This window comes from Chrysochloris asiatica, unplaced genomic scaffold (genome assembly GCF_000296735.1).
Source record: "Chrysochloris asiatica unplaced genomic scaffold, ChrAsi1.0 scaffold00387, whole genome shotgun sequence".
Classification (NCBI taxonomy): Eukaryota; Metazoa; Chordata; class Mammalia; order Afrosoricida; family Chrysochloridae; genus Chrysochloris; species Chrysochloris asiatica.
This window is the reverse complement of record NW_006408905.1, coordinates 1,978,806-1,996,551: the sequence shown is the minus strand read 5'-3', so window position 1 is coordinate 1,996,551 and position 17,746 is coordinate 1,978,806. Positions and strand designations below refer to the sequence as shown.

Genomic DNA, 17,746 nt, shown 5'->3' with positions numbered 1-17,746 from the left:
AAGAAAATTGTAAAGTTAATTAAGATGTGCTCCCATATGTTATAAAGCAAAGGTTGTTAAGTCAGACTGATCTGAGTTGTAATGGAAGTGTGGCCTTAGTGTTATGCACTTGGGACCATTGGGCCTTGGTTTCCTTATTGGAAGACAGAAATTAAAATACCCATTTGATAAAGGATATTATCAAAAGGTTATTTGGAATAGGGTAGCTATATGAAACTTATCTTTAAAGCACTTAACAGAAGTGTAGTAGGTAAAAGAACGTGCTCATAATGGCAATATAATGATAGGTATTAGTAGTTTTAATACAATATCTTACTGTTTCCATTGGGATTCATCCTCTGATTCAACTCAATATTGTAAATTTCTAAAATGTTCTAAGTCTTACAACCGCAACATTTTTGGGAGTGCAATAGGAAACAGAAAGAAAATACACAAACACAAAACCTGAGATCACCTAAGGAGAATAATGAGATTGAAGTACCCAACTCTAAAATTATTTTCACTCAAGTTGGAAGTGCACACAGGAAAAAGGCTAGAAAGTATTTGTTCCTCAAAGCAGCTACAGACAGCTCTGACAAGTCAAGTAAGAAAAACCAAGCAGCTTAGCAACTCCTTATGTCTCCTGCCCACATCCTTCACTACAGATATCTGTTATTTAAGAAACCTGTGAAAAACAGTTTTAAAAACACAGGTCTGGGGCATTTTGGTAAAGTAACAATAGAAAAATTTAATGGCTTATAAAGGAAGAATTTATAGAAACATTGCATATTTACTTTTCATGAATGAATGAGCAGAAAAGACCTGAAATAAACCAAATAACCTCAGTTTTCTCATGATTTTAGTGAGTTAACCTATGGCCGTTTCACAATTAATGCATCCTAGTCAACCATCTCCTACTTTATATACTGCTGTTAAGAGACCCAGGAGACTCACCCACTATTGATGTCATCGGTCCTGAGACTTTTTCCAAGGATATCACCGTCACTCATATATCCACCCACATCAACTTCAGAAGATATGTCCAAGTCACTGCTTGCTTTCTCACTCATGTCAATCTGTGACATGTTTCCAAGACGAGAGACAGCAGCTCGACGGAGAGGTGTTGTATACATGAACCTTGAAGGATCAGTGTGGATGAATCTGCTGGTACTGCTGCGAGGGTAGCCAGCACCCAGAGAGGGTGCATCTCCTGCCTGAAGTCTAGGGCAAGCCTGGCCCAGCCTCCAGGTCATGGGACTGGGTCGACTTGTCAAGCTGGGTATGGTCCTTCCATTTACTTCTGTTGTCACAGTGCTGTCAAATGTAGTTTCCAGAGTGCTGTCAAATTACATGTTAAAATCACTGTACTGTGCTTTACCAGGGGGCATGACCAAGAATGCATAAAGACAAGAAAGGCTACAGTTGAGAGTCATTTCTTAGAAGCATGTCATTCTCTTAAAAGCCAAATTATATGCTTAATTTGATATGCCAATCACCTCCACAATGTCGGGAGGGGCAGTCATTCTCTTTGTTGTTTACGTTGTTGGTTTATGTTTTTAAAAGGTAAGCTATTATTAAATTCAGATAAAACAATGTTATTTTATTCTCAGCAAACCCATGAAACATACCCCCTGTGACCTTACCACAGCTCTTTGGGCAATTAGTAACAATTACATTTGAAAATGTCCCTACCACCCATACCAGAAGCATTTCAACTGTGACCTCTGCCAATGCCAAGTTCTCCAAGGGGGACAGAAAATTGTATTTCACATCATAAAACTGCATCCTACTGTCATAGTTGCAGCACCTAATTCAGCTTGAATGTGAAATCATACAAAGAAGAGATGGATAAGACAAAAAAAAATTCTTTAGAAATTTCACCAGCTGTATGCCAGGTAAAATTTAAGTGCAAATACAACATGGTGAAACTTAATTATTAAATTCCTTTTCTGTCATTAATAGACATTAAACTCTTGACTGTTTTTTTTAAACAATATTGACTCAAAGATATATGTAATTAAGAACAACCTGTGGCTTATCTGGGTCCCACGAAGACTGGACATAGTCTCCTCTAAATTCTGCCTCAAATCTGCAATGTTTTTAACTGTTCTCATTCTTCTTGTTTCAGGGTCCTCACCTAGAAAAGCACAGTGAATACATGTACATTTATATAGTAGTAAATATTATGCCATTTACTCTCCTGAGAATAATTGTTTACGTAAAACCCTAAAATCCCCAATAAAATTCCTCTTCTTAAAAGTGAAAACAGAGGGAGGCAAATTCCAAGTAACTATTATCATCGGAAAATTATAATTCTTCTTCTTTAGAAGTAAATTTGAAAGAACCCCATATAATATGACTGGCAATAATTTTGAAGGGATGATTGCATGAACAGTTTTCAGGTTTATGACCTTCTCCACAGCTGCATAATTAAGAGAGTTACTTGGAAACAGACGGTAGACTGCTCCATGTTATTGAACTGAATTTAAAAATCTGAAATGATTTGAATTCAAAATCTTTCAATAATTATCTCTTTCTAAGTATATTCAAAACAGTTGTGGTAAACTTGTCTTATGTAGCAACCATACATTTGGGCTCTAGGGACTAATAGAAGGCCATTTTGAAAATAGAATTAATAACTACTAAGTAGTATTTTAAGGAGCTCTGGTAGAGTAATGGTTACGAGTCGGGCTGCCAACTGCAAAGTCAGCAGTTCAAAACTACTATCGGTTCCGCGGGAGAAAGACGAGGCTTTCTGCTCCCGTAAAGATTTACAGCTTCAGAAACCCTGTACAGGGTCACTATGAGTCGGAACCGACTCCACGGCACTTAACAACAACAAGAAGTAGTATTTTATAACACTCAAGGATTAAGATTTACAACCACCAGTGCCTTGATTTTTAAATTATTTCATTCTGTACACCAAAAACAAGCCAAACTCACACCCACTGACTCAATTCTAATGCATAATTATCCTATATAGGGTTTCTGAGACTGCAAAATTTATGGGAAGCTTTCTCTTTCTCCCATGGAGCAGCGGTGGATCTGAAATTAGACCTTTCAGTTAACAGTCCAATGCTTATCTTACAGTGCCACCAGTACTCCTTATTTCATTCTATGGCACTAGAGTTCAAGTAAAGTCTTAGACATATACAGCTACAATATGTCTAGTGGCCATGAAACAAACAGCATTACCAACTGCGGCCTTACAGAGCCACCACCTATCATTACGGAACAGAAATGCTACTGAATGAGTTTATTCTTGGCTGGGTAACAGTTTCTGTATCAGTGGTCAGGGAAAGCTGATGATTCTGGATCATACAAAGAATATGGCAGGAGAGTGGCAGAAGCGCAATTCTCATTCTGCTTAATCATGGCAGATTTCAATAATGAAAAAGAGGAAAAAGAAGAGATAAATGGGATTAGATGGATCAAGAAGAAGGAAGGATAAGAAAGGAGAGGGTAAAATGGTACAGAAGGAAAAGAAATTGAGATGTAAGGAAAAGTGAAAAGAGAAACAAACCAACATAAATTTAATTATACTCTGAAAATAGCCATATACACAAATCAATCTATATATTTATCACTTGTTGTAAGAATATAGGTAAATATACAGCTGGTTGATTTTCTTCCTTTACATTCATTCTAGATTTTTAATATATAGATAACAAATATGCTCATTTAACATTTAAAATCATAGCATTGGTGAGGATTTAGGAGATTGTGTTGTCTTACCACTCAGCCACTGACATCTAAGTTGGGTGATAACTGTGTATAAAAGCATCCAAAGTGAGAAAGACCTACCCCTCTCTAGACTGAGATGGATCTTCCTAATAATAAACAGATATAACCGTGAAAATACTTCTCAGGAGTACTTTGCCTCCTTTTGACTTCCACTCAGCAGCCCTACTGTGTCCTGTGAAACAAAATGAACCACCAACTGAACCATCTTTACTGTGGTTGTTGTTGTTATTAAGTGCCATTGAGTCCGTCTGGCTGATAGCAGCCCTGTATAGGGTTGCCAAGGAGTGGCTGGTGCGTTTAAACTGCTGACCTTGTAGTTAGCAGTCCAGTGCTTATATGGTAGCCACTCAAATAGCAGAAGATGATGACCACTAATGCCTTTATGGTCTTCTTCAGGCAAACATTTTTACTTTGTTTACTCATTCCTTGTCATCGATGATCATCAAAACCACCACCATTCAGCTGCCAGTGTTTCAGCTCCTTCCTATTAACTTTCAAACTATTTGAACAATTAATATATACTTAATGATAATCTTATAATACTATAAAATCTCTTAAATATATTTTTAAGAAATAGAACAATACATTGTTTGCTTTCATGCACATGGCATAAATATTTTGCATGATGTCAACCCCTATTTTTTATAGTCTTTTAAGTCTATTAAAAACCCTTGAGATTCTAACAGTCTTCATTCTTGACGTTCTGCTCATCTTTTTCCTCATGTATAAAAGTATAAGAAATTATAAATATTAGACAAATTACTAGAAAGAAACCTACCATTCACTCCTAAATAATTTGATAGAACTATGAAGATAAGGGTCAGTTTTGTAGGGAAACTCTTAAACGGTAGGAAATGAGTATCATTAAATGAAAAGAGAGGCTGAGTAGTCATTCTTACAGCCCTGGAGCGGAGGACCCCAGGACCATCAAGGGAGAAGAGCAGGAGTGGAGTGTGGGACCCTACCCAGAGAAGTGGTGATGCCAGAGATGGAGGCGGAGATAATGACATGGAGAGACAGAGCAGCTGAGGACTCTAGACTGATGGAAGGAGAGGGGATGTATGCTGGCGGCCTGGGTTCAGGCTTGCAGGGTGTGCCATTTGGCTGTTTGTATGTTTGAATGATTGTATATTCCTGAGTGTTCTGGTGCACATCCAAAAACAAATAAACAAACAAAAAAACCCAGAAGGAATAGAAGCAAACACTGTTCAATGATGAAGCATGCAGGCAATTGTAATCATTGCAATGATTACAATCATATTCATTTCATACGAATACATATGGTATTTCAAACTGCTGGTAGTTTCAAACTGCTGACCTTGAGGTTAGCAGTCCAATTCCTAACCACTACTATCAGAGTTGTTGTTGTTGTTGTTAAGTGCTGTCGAGTAGGTTCCGACCCATAGTGACCCTGTATAGGGTTTCCGAGGAGTGACTGGTGAGCTTGAACTGCCGACCTTGCAGCTCAAATGGCTTTGCAGTCTGGCTCATTAACCCACAGAGCCACACCAGGACTCCAGCCTTCAATTCTAAAAGATAGCTAGAAGCCATTGAGAGGAGAGTATTTAGAAGATCTTCCGTTTTTTTAGGGATGGTGCAGACACAAGTCATTGAGCTTATACAAGTCTTTAGAATATACATTTTCCCTATCTTTAGAATATACATTTTTCTTGAAAGTTTTCAAGTTGTACTCAAGCTATATCTCAAACACTTGCTAACTGGAATAATATTAATGGTATTAATTTTCAGTATCTTTCCTTTACATTAACTTTAAGAACTTGTTAAGTACAGACATTTGGTTTCACTAACTAACTAACTAACTAACTAACTAACTAACTAACTAGCTAGCTAACTAACTAACATACTAACTAACTAACTAACATAGCCACAGAGGACTAGAGTGGAGAGTGAAGTGTCCATCTGATAAGAAGAGAGAGCGTATGCATAAGAACACCCACACTTATAGATAATACCCACTTGACCTGGATCCGATGACTGGATGATCAGAGCTTAACTAGAAGAAGAAAAAAGAGGAAACAAAGAGTAATCTGATACAATTTGATGAACTTGACCTACAACTATGGATGCAGTAGCTCATAAGATGAAACAAATCTTTTCAGCGAGGATCATTCCCACCCCCTCCATACACAGAGTAGACAGGGATGGGCAACTTGGACATTTGCTACCTAAAATGGGGGGGGCTTCAAAGGTAAGAAGTGACTGGCTTACAAGCTTTCAAGAGGGAGCCTAGATCCAGGGGGCGTGGAGGAAGGTAGAATCTCCATTGAGTAGTATCCAATGTGTCTGGGCGGGGCTGATGAAAGGAGATGGGGTAGGTCTCTTGTGGTACAATAGTGAATAATTGTTATCAGGACTGACTGTGAGTGTTGGAAATGTAAAGGTAGACGTTTTGTAGCAAAAGGAGGGAAGTGATTGACTTTGCCGTCCCTGGGACCATCAATGGAGAAGAGTGGAATTGGACCCTACCCAGAAAAAGAGTGATGCCAGAGATGGAGGCAGAGATGATGACATGGAAGATGGAGCGGGTGGGGACTCTAGACCTAGAGAGGGAAAGGGGCTGTGTGCTGACGACCGGGGGCTTGCTTGCAGGGTGTACACTTTGGTTGGTTGATGATGTATGGAGGGGATTGTAACCATGGCAGTGAAACAATATGCAATAGGATGAATGTAAAACTAATGTTCTCCCATGTAGATGATCACAAAATTCCCAATAAAACCATTAAAAATCAAAATATATTCGAAAAGCCTGTGTGCTGGCAACCAGGTAATGGTGGCCAGAAGCCAGGCTTGCACAATGTACCCTTTGGTTGTTTAAATTATTATATATTCCTGAGTAATTAAGTACATCCTCTCCCCCAGCCCCACACCCTCCAAAAAACCAAACAACAGAGGGAATAGAAGCAAAAATATATTGAATGATGATGCATGGGGGAGACTGTAATCATTGCAATGAAATGATGAATGTAAAACCGATGTTCTTCCATGTAAACTATCACTCAATTTACAATAAAAACTTAAAAAAAAAACTCATTGAGCAAAACATATTTCATGTTTCATCTATGTCACAGTGATAGTCAACTCAAAATTTATTACACTTAATGTTTTCAATGAACCATGAAAGGTAAGGCAAAACTGTACAAAGACCCCAAATATTTCAGAGTTTGAAGATAAAATAGATTTGTATTCAAATGATTCATTTTCATTTGTTTGTTTTGGAAAAAAACACACACATATAATTGAAAGGTACATATAAAAGCACAAATAGAAGTTAGCATAAGATTACATTTGAAAATGCTATTTAATAACAAAAATGTATCTTCTCTCACTTGTATAATTTCAGTCCATTATTATTCCTGTAGAAGAATTTCTATGTGTGAGATACAATAGGACAGTTTCCACACATTTGTCAGAGTGGTATATACTGAAATTCACTTGAGTTTTTAAAATACTACAAACTGCTTTATCACTGTCTGCCTGATCTTTTCTATGGGTAGAGCACAGAATAACACTCTTTAGTTTTCTACGTCATTACTTAGTGACAGATATACAGATTGATATGTATGGTCTTGCTCCTATATTTTAGGCCTTGATTAATGTAGTTAACATTACACATTACACAATTCCAGCACTGTCATGTTTCAGTATGAAATGAAGTTACATATGAATGAACTTGATTCACCAGGAATTGTGTACTCTACACCATTCAAATTAAAAGGTATTATCTACAATAGAAGGTGATCTGGTAATGTGTAGTGATTACAAGTTAGGCTGCTAATGTCAAGGTCAGCAGTTTGAAACTACCAGCTGTTCCATGGGAGAAAGATGAGACTTTCTGCTCCAGTAAAGATTTACAGCCTCTGAAATCATATACATGGTTGGTATGAGTCAGAACTGATTCCTTGGCACACAACCATCACCACCATCTATAATAGAGCTGCCTGATTTGTTCTGAAAAATAACTCTAGTTTTGTGAATGATCACAACTTTGTTTTTGATAAAATATGTCATCCAGATGCTTTGGGGAAACGATAACAAAACTACAGCTGACAGCTTTTAAATACTCTTAAATATAATTATAGTAGAATCCTAGTATGTCTGAATTATTAAAGAATTCCAGGGTAAAGAGTTAAACTCAAAGAAACCTGCCTGAAAACTAACTTGGAAGAGGCCATTTTGAGAAGTAGAATCTAGTCCAGCACGTGGCAGGGATATTGATATTCCTGTGCATGATGGGCTTGGATATCTTCCCAAACTTAACATGCATTATTGTTTAGGGAATTGTGTTGTTATGCTTCATTATTCTGAGCTACGGCTATTAATATCATAGATATTTAAATAAACTCATCCCTTACTTCCTTATTTACATTTTAAATTCTGACTTAGAGGGGAAAAAAATCCTCTTAAATAGAAGACAAAAGCAGATACTAAGTTTAAAAACCATGAATAGCAGTTTCTATTGAGAGACTACCCTCTGACAGTAACGCTGAAGTTACTTATGCACAAAAAGGCATGTGTCATATCTACGCCCACCCACAGCATGCTATAATTTAACAGAGCAACCAACAGCTACTGTCAGGGGATTGCGCTCTGGGCATAGCTTTTAAAACGTTTATTTAAGAGATATTTGGAACAAAATTAACCCCACAATTTTAAAGGGAAAAGGTGAATATCGTTTGATTCTATAGTTCCAGAGGACCAAAAAGAAAGAAGGAAAAAGATTCATTAGGAATAACATTCCCTCTCTTGCCTTTGTACTGCATACAGCTCTTTATGAAAGGCAGTTAATCACAGGAATCACACAATGGTGAAGAAGTAAATCTTCAGTGGCTGAGCACCTAGTACATTCGGAGTTAGAGTCATTATTCCAACAACTGTGGAAACATTACACTTGTAAAGCCAACTGATATAAAACATTGAGCAATATCTGCCTCTGCTATCTCTCTAAGCTTCCTTTTTCTAAAGCTGATTCACTAAAGCATTCTAGACAATCTCATAAAACACTATATAACAGGAGTCTACATAAAGAATAAAAATAAATGTGTATTTAGCATATGCTGTATGGAGAAACAACAAAGAGATCCCTGGCTTGGTTTAAGTCTTTTGAATTTATGGAACCCTATGGAGTTTTTAATTAAAATATACGGTGACATAAAATACAATGCTGTCAATGGCTCAATCATTATGGATTTTTGGAAAAGGGACCTTGTGATGTAAATATCCCTTACTATTTAGAAATATAATCTATTAATTTCATCTACTTGGACAGGTGGTAAAGCTAACATTTCAAGAGTTATTATAAAGTTACTAACTTCCAACATCTTCAAACCTTGTTAATTAAAGATTATATCAGAAGTTATTACTGCCACTCATGTTATCAAAAAGGCCTAGTGTGTAAAGCATGAAAACAGATGACAGTTATATATTTAGTAGCTTAAGTAGTTACAATGTTCACACTCAGAAACATTTTTTGTCAAATAACATACACCGCCAGCCCCATAAAAGAGTAATACTGGCAGAAGAGACATCTGTATTTCTGAAAGTGTTACTAGAATGCTATGTGCTTGGCACTGAATTATAAACAAGGGCCATCTACTCATATTTCAGTACCACGAGCAAAACAGAAAAAACTCAAATACACAGAAAATTTACCAGCAGAACTCTTCATTTTTCATTCCATATTTATGGGGAAGTCACCTTGAAGAAAGTTGAATAGTCTCCATTCATGACTAATTTGAAAAAAACCTGCATGGTGTTTTAAAGTGCTAACCCTTTTTAATAGGTATCTAAAATATACAGGGCCTTAAGACGATCAACTCAACAGGAAATCACTGCAGTTTACTTTTTCCAAGTACACTTTATAACTCTTCCTCTAATGAATTTAGTTTTAGAAAGATAACAATCTTAAGAATTAAAAAGATTAAAAAAAAAAAAAATCAGTCTGCACAATGGAAGGTACTTGGCTAATGTAAATGTGCAACTTCTTAAAATATCATAAATACTTTGAGAAGCAAACCTGACTTACCCAATAAGTCAGGGTAAAGGGCCTGCTCCAGGTCGCCCAGCATTGTAAGGATAACATCCTCATCTAGATGAGCAGTCCCTTCCCGTAGACAGCTTTCTCCCTCCTCCTGGGCCCAGCTTCTGCCAATGCTGCTTAGCTTGGAGGACACAGTTTCATCTTCAGACTTGCTCTCTTCATCGCTCTCACCTTCTACACCTTTGCTTGCAGACCACTCCTCTGAGCCCTCTCCGCCCAACTGACTGCCTACGGCAGGCAGGAGGGTCCAAGCCCCGGGGCTACTGGTGTGATACAGGGACTGTGCAGACCTGGAGAGAAATCTGGGCAGCGAGGAGCACCTGTCTTCATAGTGAGATTCTCTCTGGCTGGCTTTTGCAGCATTTCCAAACCAGTTGGAAATGCGCACAGTGGGTCTTCTCTCCCCTTCGCTGGTGAGGGTGAGATTGGTTAAAGACTTTTGTTTCTGAAGGCAAGCTCCCTTTCTCCTTACATCTTTGGACTTAAACACAGAGAGTTCAGCAGGGCGCTGCATAGCTCTTCTAGTAGCTTCAGCTTTTCAACTGGACATTATATTGTCATTTTAACTGATATCTCAACTAGTCCCCCTGGTTTTAATTAAAACATGCAGTTCAATAAAAGGCCAAGCTCTCATAAGGTTCTGTAGATATGGTACATAAAATGGCCCACACTTTAGCTTGCTACATCATTTCACTAATCAGCAGTACTTACAAATATTTAGCTTCAATATATCTGAAGTAAGAAAGTGTTCACCAAAGATTCTGCTCCAGCTGAAAAGTAACACAGGAAGCCAACTATGTTTTCCCTTTTTTATCCAATCACATGTCTTAGCAGGATGATGGGTCCACATTTCTCTTTACTGCTTCTGTGTTCCGAAATGAAAGGGAACGAAGCTCCAGGAATGGCTCTTGCCTTTTAAAACATCTCCTCTAACCAGTCCTTGAGTGATCTAGGTCCGCAGCCCTTTACTCCAGATGAGCTGACACCGTGTAGCAAGTACAGCCTCCGTGTCAGAGTCCAATAAGAGCAGAAATTAAGCTCGGAAGCCCAGCCCTGCACGAGTCGCTTGCATTTTAGTATTCCACCTGCATTCTCAGATCTATGGTTCTTTCTTGCTGCTGCAGTGGCTGCTGCTGGCTGCCATGGCAGCAAACATACTGCTAAATTAAAACAGAGGCTCTGAAGCAGCGGCTGTCCAGCCTAGAATGCCACAGGTTTCAGAGCCAAGCCTGGATGAGATGCTACACTATTAACCCTATGTACACAGGAATCACTCTCAGCCACTCAACCTCAGATAGGGGCACAGACACTCTCACACTCACACACATTCTCCGATGCCAAGAACGACAGACTAATTCTCTATAGCTGCTGGCAGCTGAAGCAGGCAGATTTGCCTTCTGGATGTTGGGACTTGTGATGCAAAAGCACAAATCAAATTCAAGAGTGCAAAGGATCTAAAACACAGAGCATGACACCCTCCACCCACTGACAGATAACACTTTCAAGGGAAACACTGTATCTCATTTTTTTAAGGTACAAATTTAGGTGTTTTTGATTCTGAAGCTATTTAACAAACCTTAATACAACAACTAAAATCAAGATTTATTTCTTCTTTCCATTAAAAAAACAGCAAAAAATGGTTTCCCCTCAATATGCTTTAGACTCAAAGTATGCAATTGGGAGATTATGACCAAGCATGTAGAATACAATGATGTCACTTAAAACACAAAATTCACAATACCTATTTTGATAATGAGTATTTTTCTAAATCTACTGCATAAACCTTTCATAGCATAATCAGCTTTATTTATAATACTTTAATAAAGCTATAAGATAAGTTTCACTAAACTACCATCTTGAAATTCAGATTTTAAGAAAACTTTTGAAAACAAACATCAGGTATGATATAGATCATATAGAGTCCTGGTGTGGTACTGTAGGATAAACACTGGATGGCTAACCACAATGTAGATTGTTCAATTCCAACAACTGTCCCTCAGGGTTGCTATGAGTTGGAACTGATAGTGGTGTCCTGATGTGGTGCTGTGGGATAATGCGGTGGACCTCAAGGTCAGTTTGTGCTGCAAGGCTGGTGATTCAAATCTACTAGGTGCTCCGCAGAATCCCTATACAGGATCTCTCTATGGGCACTTAAGAACAACAATGACACTTAACAACACCATAGGTCATATGCACCAATGACATTAAAAGACAAGTTGAAGAACAACTTTTGAGGATTTTATGTTCACAAAAAATCCTTAATACAAAGGGGGAAATGGAGAAATAAATACAATTCAAAATTATATATAAATTATTATCAGTTTCAGAACTATTATAGTGTAGTGGTTATGAATCCGGCTGCGAACCGCAGTTCAAAACTACTAGCTGTTCCGCGGGAGAAAGATGAGACTTTCTGCCTCCTGTAAAGATTTACAGCCTCAGAAACCCTGTACAGGGTCGCTATGAGTCGGAACTTACTCCACGGCACATAACAACAACAACAACATGGTAAAATTAATTCTGAATTTCATTTCATTCTACTAATTCCCTCTGGGGAAGTATAGAATTCTTAATTACATACATTAATATTATAATATGCTATAGGGTAAGCACTGGAATGCTAACCACTGGGTTAGTGGCTCAAACCCACCAGCTGCTCCTTGGAAACCCAATGCAAGGTCCCCATCAGTCAGAACCAACTGGATGGCAGTTAGAACAAAAGCAACATGCCTTTACATAAGATAATCACTTGGTAAAGTTAGCTCTTCACTAAATCTCCCAGCTCTGGCAGATCTTATCTAGATCCATTTTACAGATAGCTAAAAGGAATCAAAATTATTTACTCAAGCACAGCAATTATTTGAGGCAAAATTTGTTATGAACCTGTGAAGTATAAATAATTATTCTAAATTACTTATTATCCAAACATAAATTGCATTGTCTTAAGTAAAATGAAGGTACTAATGGTGAATTTTAAAACTACAGTTTTGTAAAGTAATTTTTTAAAATATTTTATTGTAATTTTTTAAAAGACTAAGACTATTGGATTTTTAAGAATAGTTCTGTGGACAGTTTTTTTTCCCCCCTTCATTTAAAATTATTGCAGTGCAGTGAATCACTAGGTTATGTGGATGTAGTAAAATGTTTAGAAACTATGACATCAATTTGTTTGACACGTGTAACATTAATATACAGTTGTGCACTCGAAAATCTCACAAATTTTCAAAAAGGGAACTCTAACACTCTAGCTCAAAAGCCATAACCTTATACATCAGCAAATGAAAGCAATAATTAAGTCTTCTCCCTATACATTGGAATTTGTTATTAGTCAGCTCAGACCAAATGTTCTCAATTGTTATACATTAATTCTCCATGGAAGGCATATTAGAACACAGATTGCTGGATTATGTCCTGATTCAGTAGGTAAGGGAAGGATTTCTAGCCCCTGAAAACACTGGTACAATGCTTTCAGAATTGCTCAATCTAAGACTAGTGGCTTTCAACTGGGGTGACTTTTTCCCTAAAGGGAATTTGGCATGTCTAGAAACATTTGGCGTCCTGGTGTGATGTTGTGTGATAAGCATTGGGTTGTTAATCGCAAGGTTGGTGGCTCTCACCCACTAGCTGCTCATTGAAAATCCTATACAGAGTTGTTATGAGTCAGAACTGATTCAGTGGCACTTAAAAACAACAGAGGCATTTTGGGATGTCACACTAACAAAAGGGGGTCTTACTGGTATCTAGTGTTTATAGGCTATTATTGTTGTTGTTTTGCGACATACCATTGAGTCGGTTCTGACCCATAGCCACCCCATATAGGGTTTCCAAGGAGCAGCTGGTAAGCTTGTACCGTCGACCTTGCAGTTCGAACGGCTTTGCAGTCTGGTGCATTAACCCACAGCATAGTTGCTGTTGTTAACAGTAATCACATAGATTCTGACTCATGGTGACCTCTTGTGTGCAGAATAGAACGTTTTCACAGTTTTCAAGTTTGTGAACTTTTGGAGGCTCTATGCAAAACCATCTTCCAAGTATGGCTTTGAACAGTCAGAAATGGTGCAGTCATGGCCATTGGAAACAAGGGAAGCATACCAAAGAATAGTTCTTAAAGCTTCTGCTCATACCAGCTTCCACTTACATTACATTGGCCCCAGGCTGATTTAATACCATTCTTTTGAATCTAGGTAGGGATGGGCCAAGTTCAATGGAGCCAGTAAGGCTTGTAGAGACAGACTGCATATATATATATATTTTAATGTTTTATTGTGAATTATGTGATAGTTTACATGGGAGAACATTAGTTTTACATTCATTCTATCATATATCTTTTCATTGCCATGGTTACAACCCCCTCCACAGACTGCATATATTTTTAAGAAGTCCCGTCACAGAAAAAAAAAACAAAAAACCATAGGATGTGGTTTGTCTCTTTGATGATATTATTGTCAACTTGTAGTTACAGCAGTTTTTCCATTGGAAATATATCAGTCCTTTGTCTTATTCTGAACAGAAGTATTCAAGAACCATTTATTACTTTTTAGATGCAGCTATCTTTGCTTGCTTTATGGAGGCCTGGTGTGGCACTATGGGCTAATGCATGAGACTGCAAAGTCGTTTGAACTGCAAGGTTAGTGGTTCAAGCTCACCAGCTGCTCCTTGGAAACTCTAAACAGGGTTGTTGTTGGAATCGACTTGGCAGCACTTAACAACAACATCTTTGCTTGCTTTAGGTAAGTACTCATATATAAGAAGACTTTAAAAAGGTCAGGGATAATTGAATTCAAAGTTAATGGATAGTTCACCTGAAATTTTTAAAAACCTCTCACATGGATATAAACATACTTACGTATATTCACAAATATAAATGAATGTGTGTTACACAAATGGAGGTGGATGCCTCACTGCAAAGGAGATAAATGTCCAACTAGAACTCAATATTTAGATCACTCTAAATATGCCAAAACCTAACTATAATGTTAATAAAAGGAGCATTTTGAGTTCATTAATACACATATTTGAGAAAGATGCAAGGACTTAAACTGAGAATCCCAACATGGATGGGGGAGCAGCGAGCCCAAATACAATGAATAGCATGGATTTGGTTTTGGAGTTTAACCTATATAATTAGAAAATGGTTATTTAAGTAAATGATCTAACCTGATTTGAATGATCTGAGTTTCATCTTCTTGATACTTATACAGATTTTAGAAGAAAAAAAAAGGCCATATAAATGATCATTTACAAAGGTCTTAAATGCCAGATATTTATTACGTAATACAAAATCTGATGAGTAAAACAAAACAAAAAAAAAAAACACATGCAACCCTCCTGCTTGTCCCTCTGATTAATCTAAGTCTCACTTCTAAAATTATTTTCTGAACTTATTCTATTTTAATTCTAGTCTTTTACAAATAATATGCCAACTTCACTGATATTGAATCAGTAAAACATAAATTACCATTTATCAGTTGAATATAAATTCTAGATAAAGGTTAAGAAGTGCATAAAACAAATGTTATGAATGTTGGTAGACAGTCTTATGCAAAAAAAAAAAAAAAAGTATGGGGCAAGTGTAAATCTACATAGAGGAAACATAATCTAAAATTTTGTCAAATCATGCGTGAGTGAAGGAGAGGGGAGAGTAAACTCTCTTCACACTTGGGAGAATGTCTTACCATATAAAGAAAGGAAATAGCGTCCGACACCAGACTTCTTTGTGTAAATGAATGTGAACCAAGTCAAAGCACGAAAAGCTGCCCCCAAACAGCTAATCTTTTACTACTGAAAGCACCGAATAAATCTTAGATGATAGGTTGGAAACCAAAAGCTCAGTTACTTATTGTAGCTTGAATTATATATTACACCTGACTATGATAATTACTAAAAGTAATCACCTCTGGTAAATACCACTAGGTGTCCTCCACAAGAGCATGATGACAAAGGAGAATTGAGGGATGTGCTTAAAGGTTTCTAAAAATCTCCAAATCTTTGTAAAGGTATTTAAGTTTTTCCCAGTATGCCATTTTATTGAGTGTTTCTGATACACATCTAACTACAACTTAACTATACTTTGAACTATCACAACCATTTAGTCACAGATAATTTTTGTAACTGAATGTGAAATAGTGCACACTGAAAATTTAAGCAAGCTAAGAGTCTTAACAAATTTTCTCTCCAGTAAGAATCCTTCATCTTTGTTCTTCAACAGTATCTCAAATCTTTACATGTCATGTAAGCAAGGACATTTTTCACACCTGTTTGTGCACCAAAAAGGGACTTCTCTTTCCCACAGCAATGTAAATCAAAAGTGCAGAGAGTAGAGAATGTACAGTTTCACACACAGCTTGATCATGGGTTCAGAAATGTCCTCTAGTGAATTTGGGGTAAGTTTCTCCTGCTCTCCATCCTATTTTTCCCATTTGTTCCAATTGAGGATGAAGATAGCTTCCAGCAGCTCTAAACTTTCTATTTATTAGCTTCAGATGTAGTGGAAAAAGAGAGCTTCTCTTTCACAATAGTCTCAGGAAAAGTTCTGATATTGATTCTAACCTGTTCCAGTTGAAATGCATTGAGTCACATGTTCACTCTTGAAAGAGTCACTGGTGTCAAGGGAATGGGCTGTTCTGATTGGCTGTGTTTAGGTCAATTTCACTTGAACCACAATGACAAAAAGGGATGGGGCTGCAGATCCCCAGAGAAAATCAAAATTCTATTATCAGCAGATGGGCAATGGATACTAGTCAGGCAAAATTACACCAGGAAACCAAGCTCAGCTTACAGTGAGATAAATGGGGCTTAAGCTGCAGATCCCATCCTTTTCTGGATATCCATCTTCCAAGGACCTCTACAAAATTTGTATGTTTAATTTGTGTTTATTTTTTCTTAAACAGGATTCCACAAATTTTATCAGCTAAAAAACATTCGCAAACCTGGATCTACCCTTGTCATGAATAATTCCAACAAAGCTCTGTATCATGAAGTTTACTTGGGCAGTCTAACAATGAATTGCTCCCTACTGAGATTCCCACATCAATTATCCGTAGTAGGACTTTGACAACATCAATAGCATTTTCAACTGTGAAATTCTGAGTTACATAAAACAAGTGAGATACAAAGATTCCAATGAATTCAGGAAAACTGGCCACTTTCAAAGAAAGAAATTAATAAAAATAGTAAGGTAAGTAGAAGTGTTTCAAATTGCTTTCAGTGAAGTTGTGTCTTCTTGAATTATTCCTTGATTTCTTTACATATTAGACTTTCACCAATCTTTTGTGATGACATACACATCGGATGTTCTATTAAGCTCTTACAAACTCTTTAGAGCAAAGTTAATTCATTTTGTTGTTGACTAGTGCCATCAAGGTGGTTTAAACTATATAGGGTTTCTTAGGAGCAGCTGGTGAGCTTGAACTGCTGGCTTTACAGTCCAGTGCATTAATCCACAGTACCGAAATAAGACTCCAAGACCATAGTCACCTCAAATAGAAGAAATCTGAGGAGATATTTTAATAGATAAATAACACAGGATAAAGGACACAATTCATTTTGTCCAATTCCTAGAACATTTTTCTTTATACATCTCATATTATATTTGACAGAATGTTTTATGGCCTGTCTAAACTAGTGCTAAGCAATAAATTTAACAAAATAAAAGGCATGTGTCATTTCTCATAGCCAGAATGTACCAACAGAAAATAAGAAAGAAGGAGATTGGTGGCAAAAAGATATAGAAAAGGAAGTAATGAACAATCAAAGAAAAAGAAGCAATCATTAAAATGGGAAAAATTCATGAGCTATGTTTATGACAGGCTTATCCTTTTATAGGGTTATTCTATTATTATGCATTCGTTCTTATACTGTATGTTTGTATATACACTTAATCCTCATGATCTTTGTTTATTCAAAATGACTGTTGTTAGGTGCTTTGAAGTCAGTTCTGACTCATAGTGACCCTATATACAACAG

The 17,746-nt window shown here is 37.1% G+C and overlaps 1 protein-coding gene across 1 annotated transcript in view; it reads right to left on the bottom strand.

Moving 5' to 3' along the window:
* The window catches only part of LOC102829695 (neuron navigator 3-like), a 301,006-nt gene that overhangs the window by 15,473 nt on the left and 267,787 nt on the right, over positions 1 to 17,746 (bottom strand). The window contains exons 10-11 of the mRNA XM_006876518.1: positions 2,008 to 2,116; positions 934 to 1,317 (exon numbers count right to left, since the gene is read on the bottom strand). Coding sequence (XP_006876580.1) covers positions 934 to 1,317; positions 2,008 to 2,116 — 493 coding nt within the window. The remainder of the gene's footprint in view (positions 1 to 933; positions 1,318 to 2,007; positions 2,117 to 17,746) is intronic.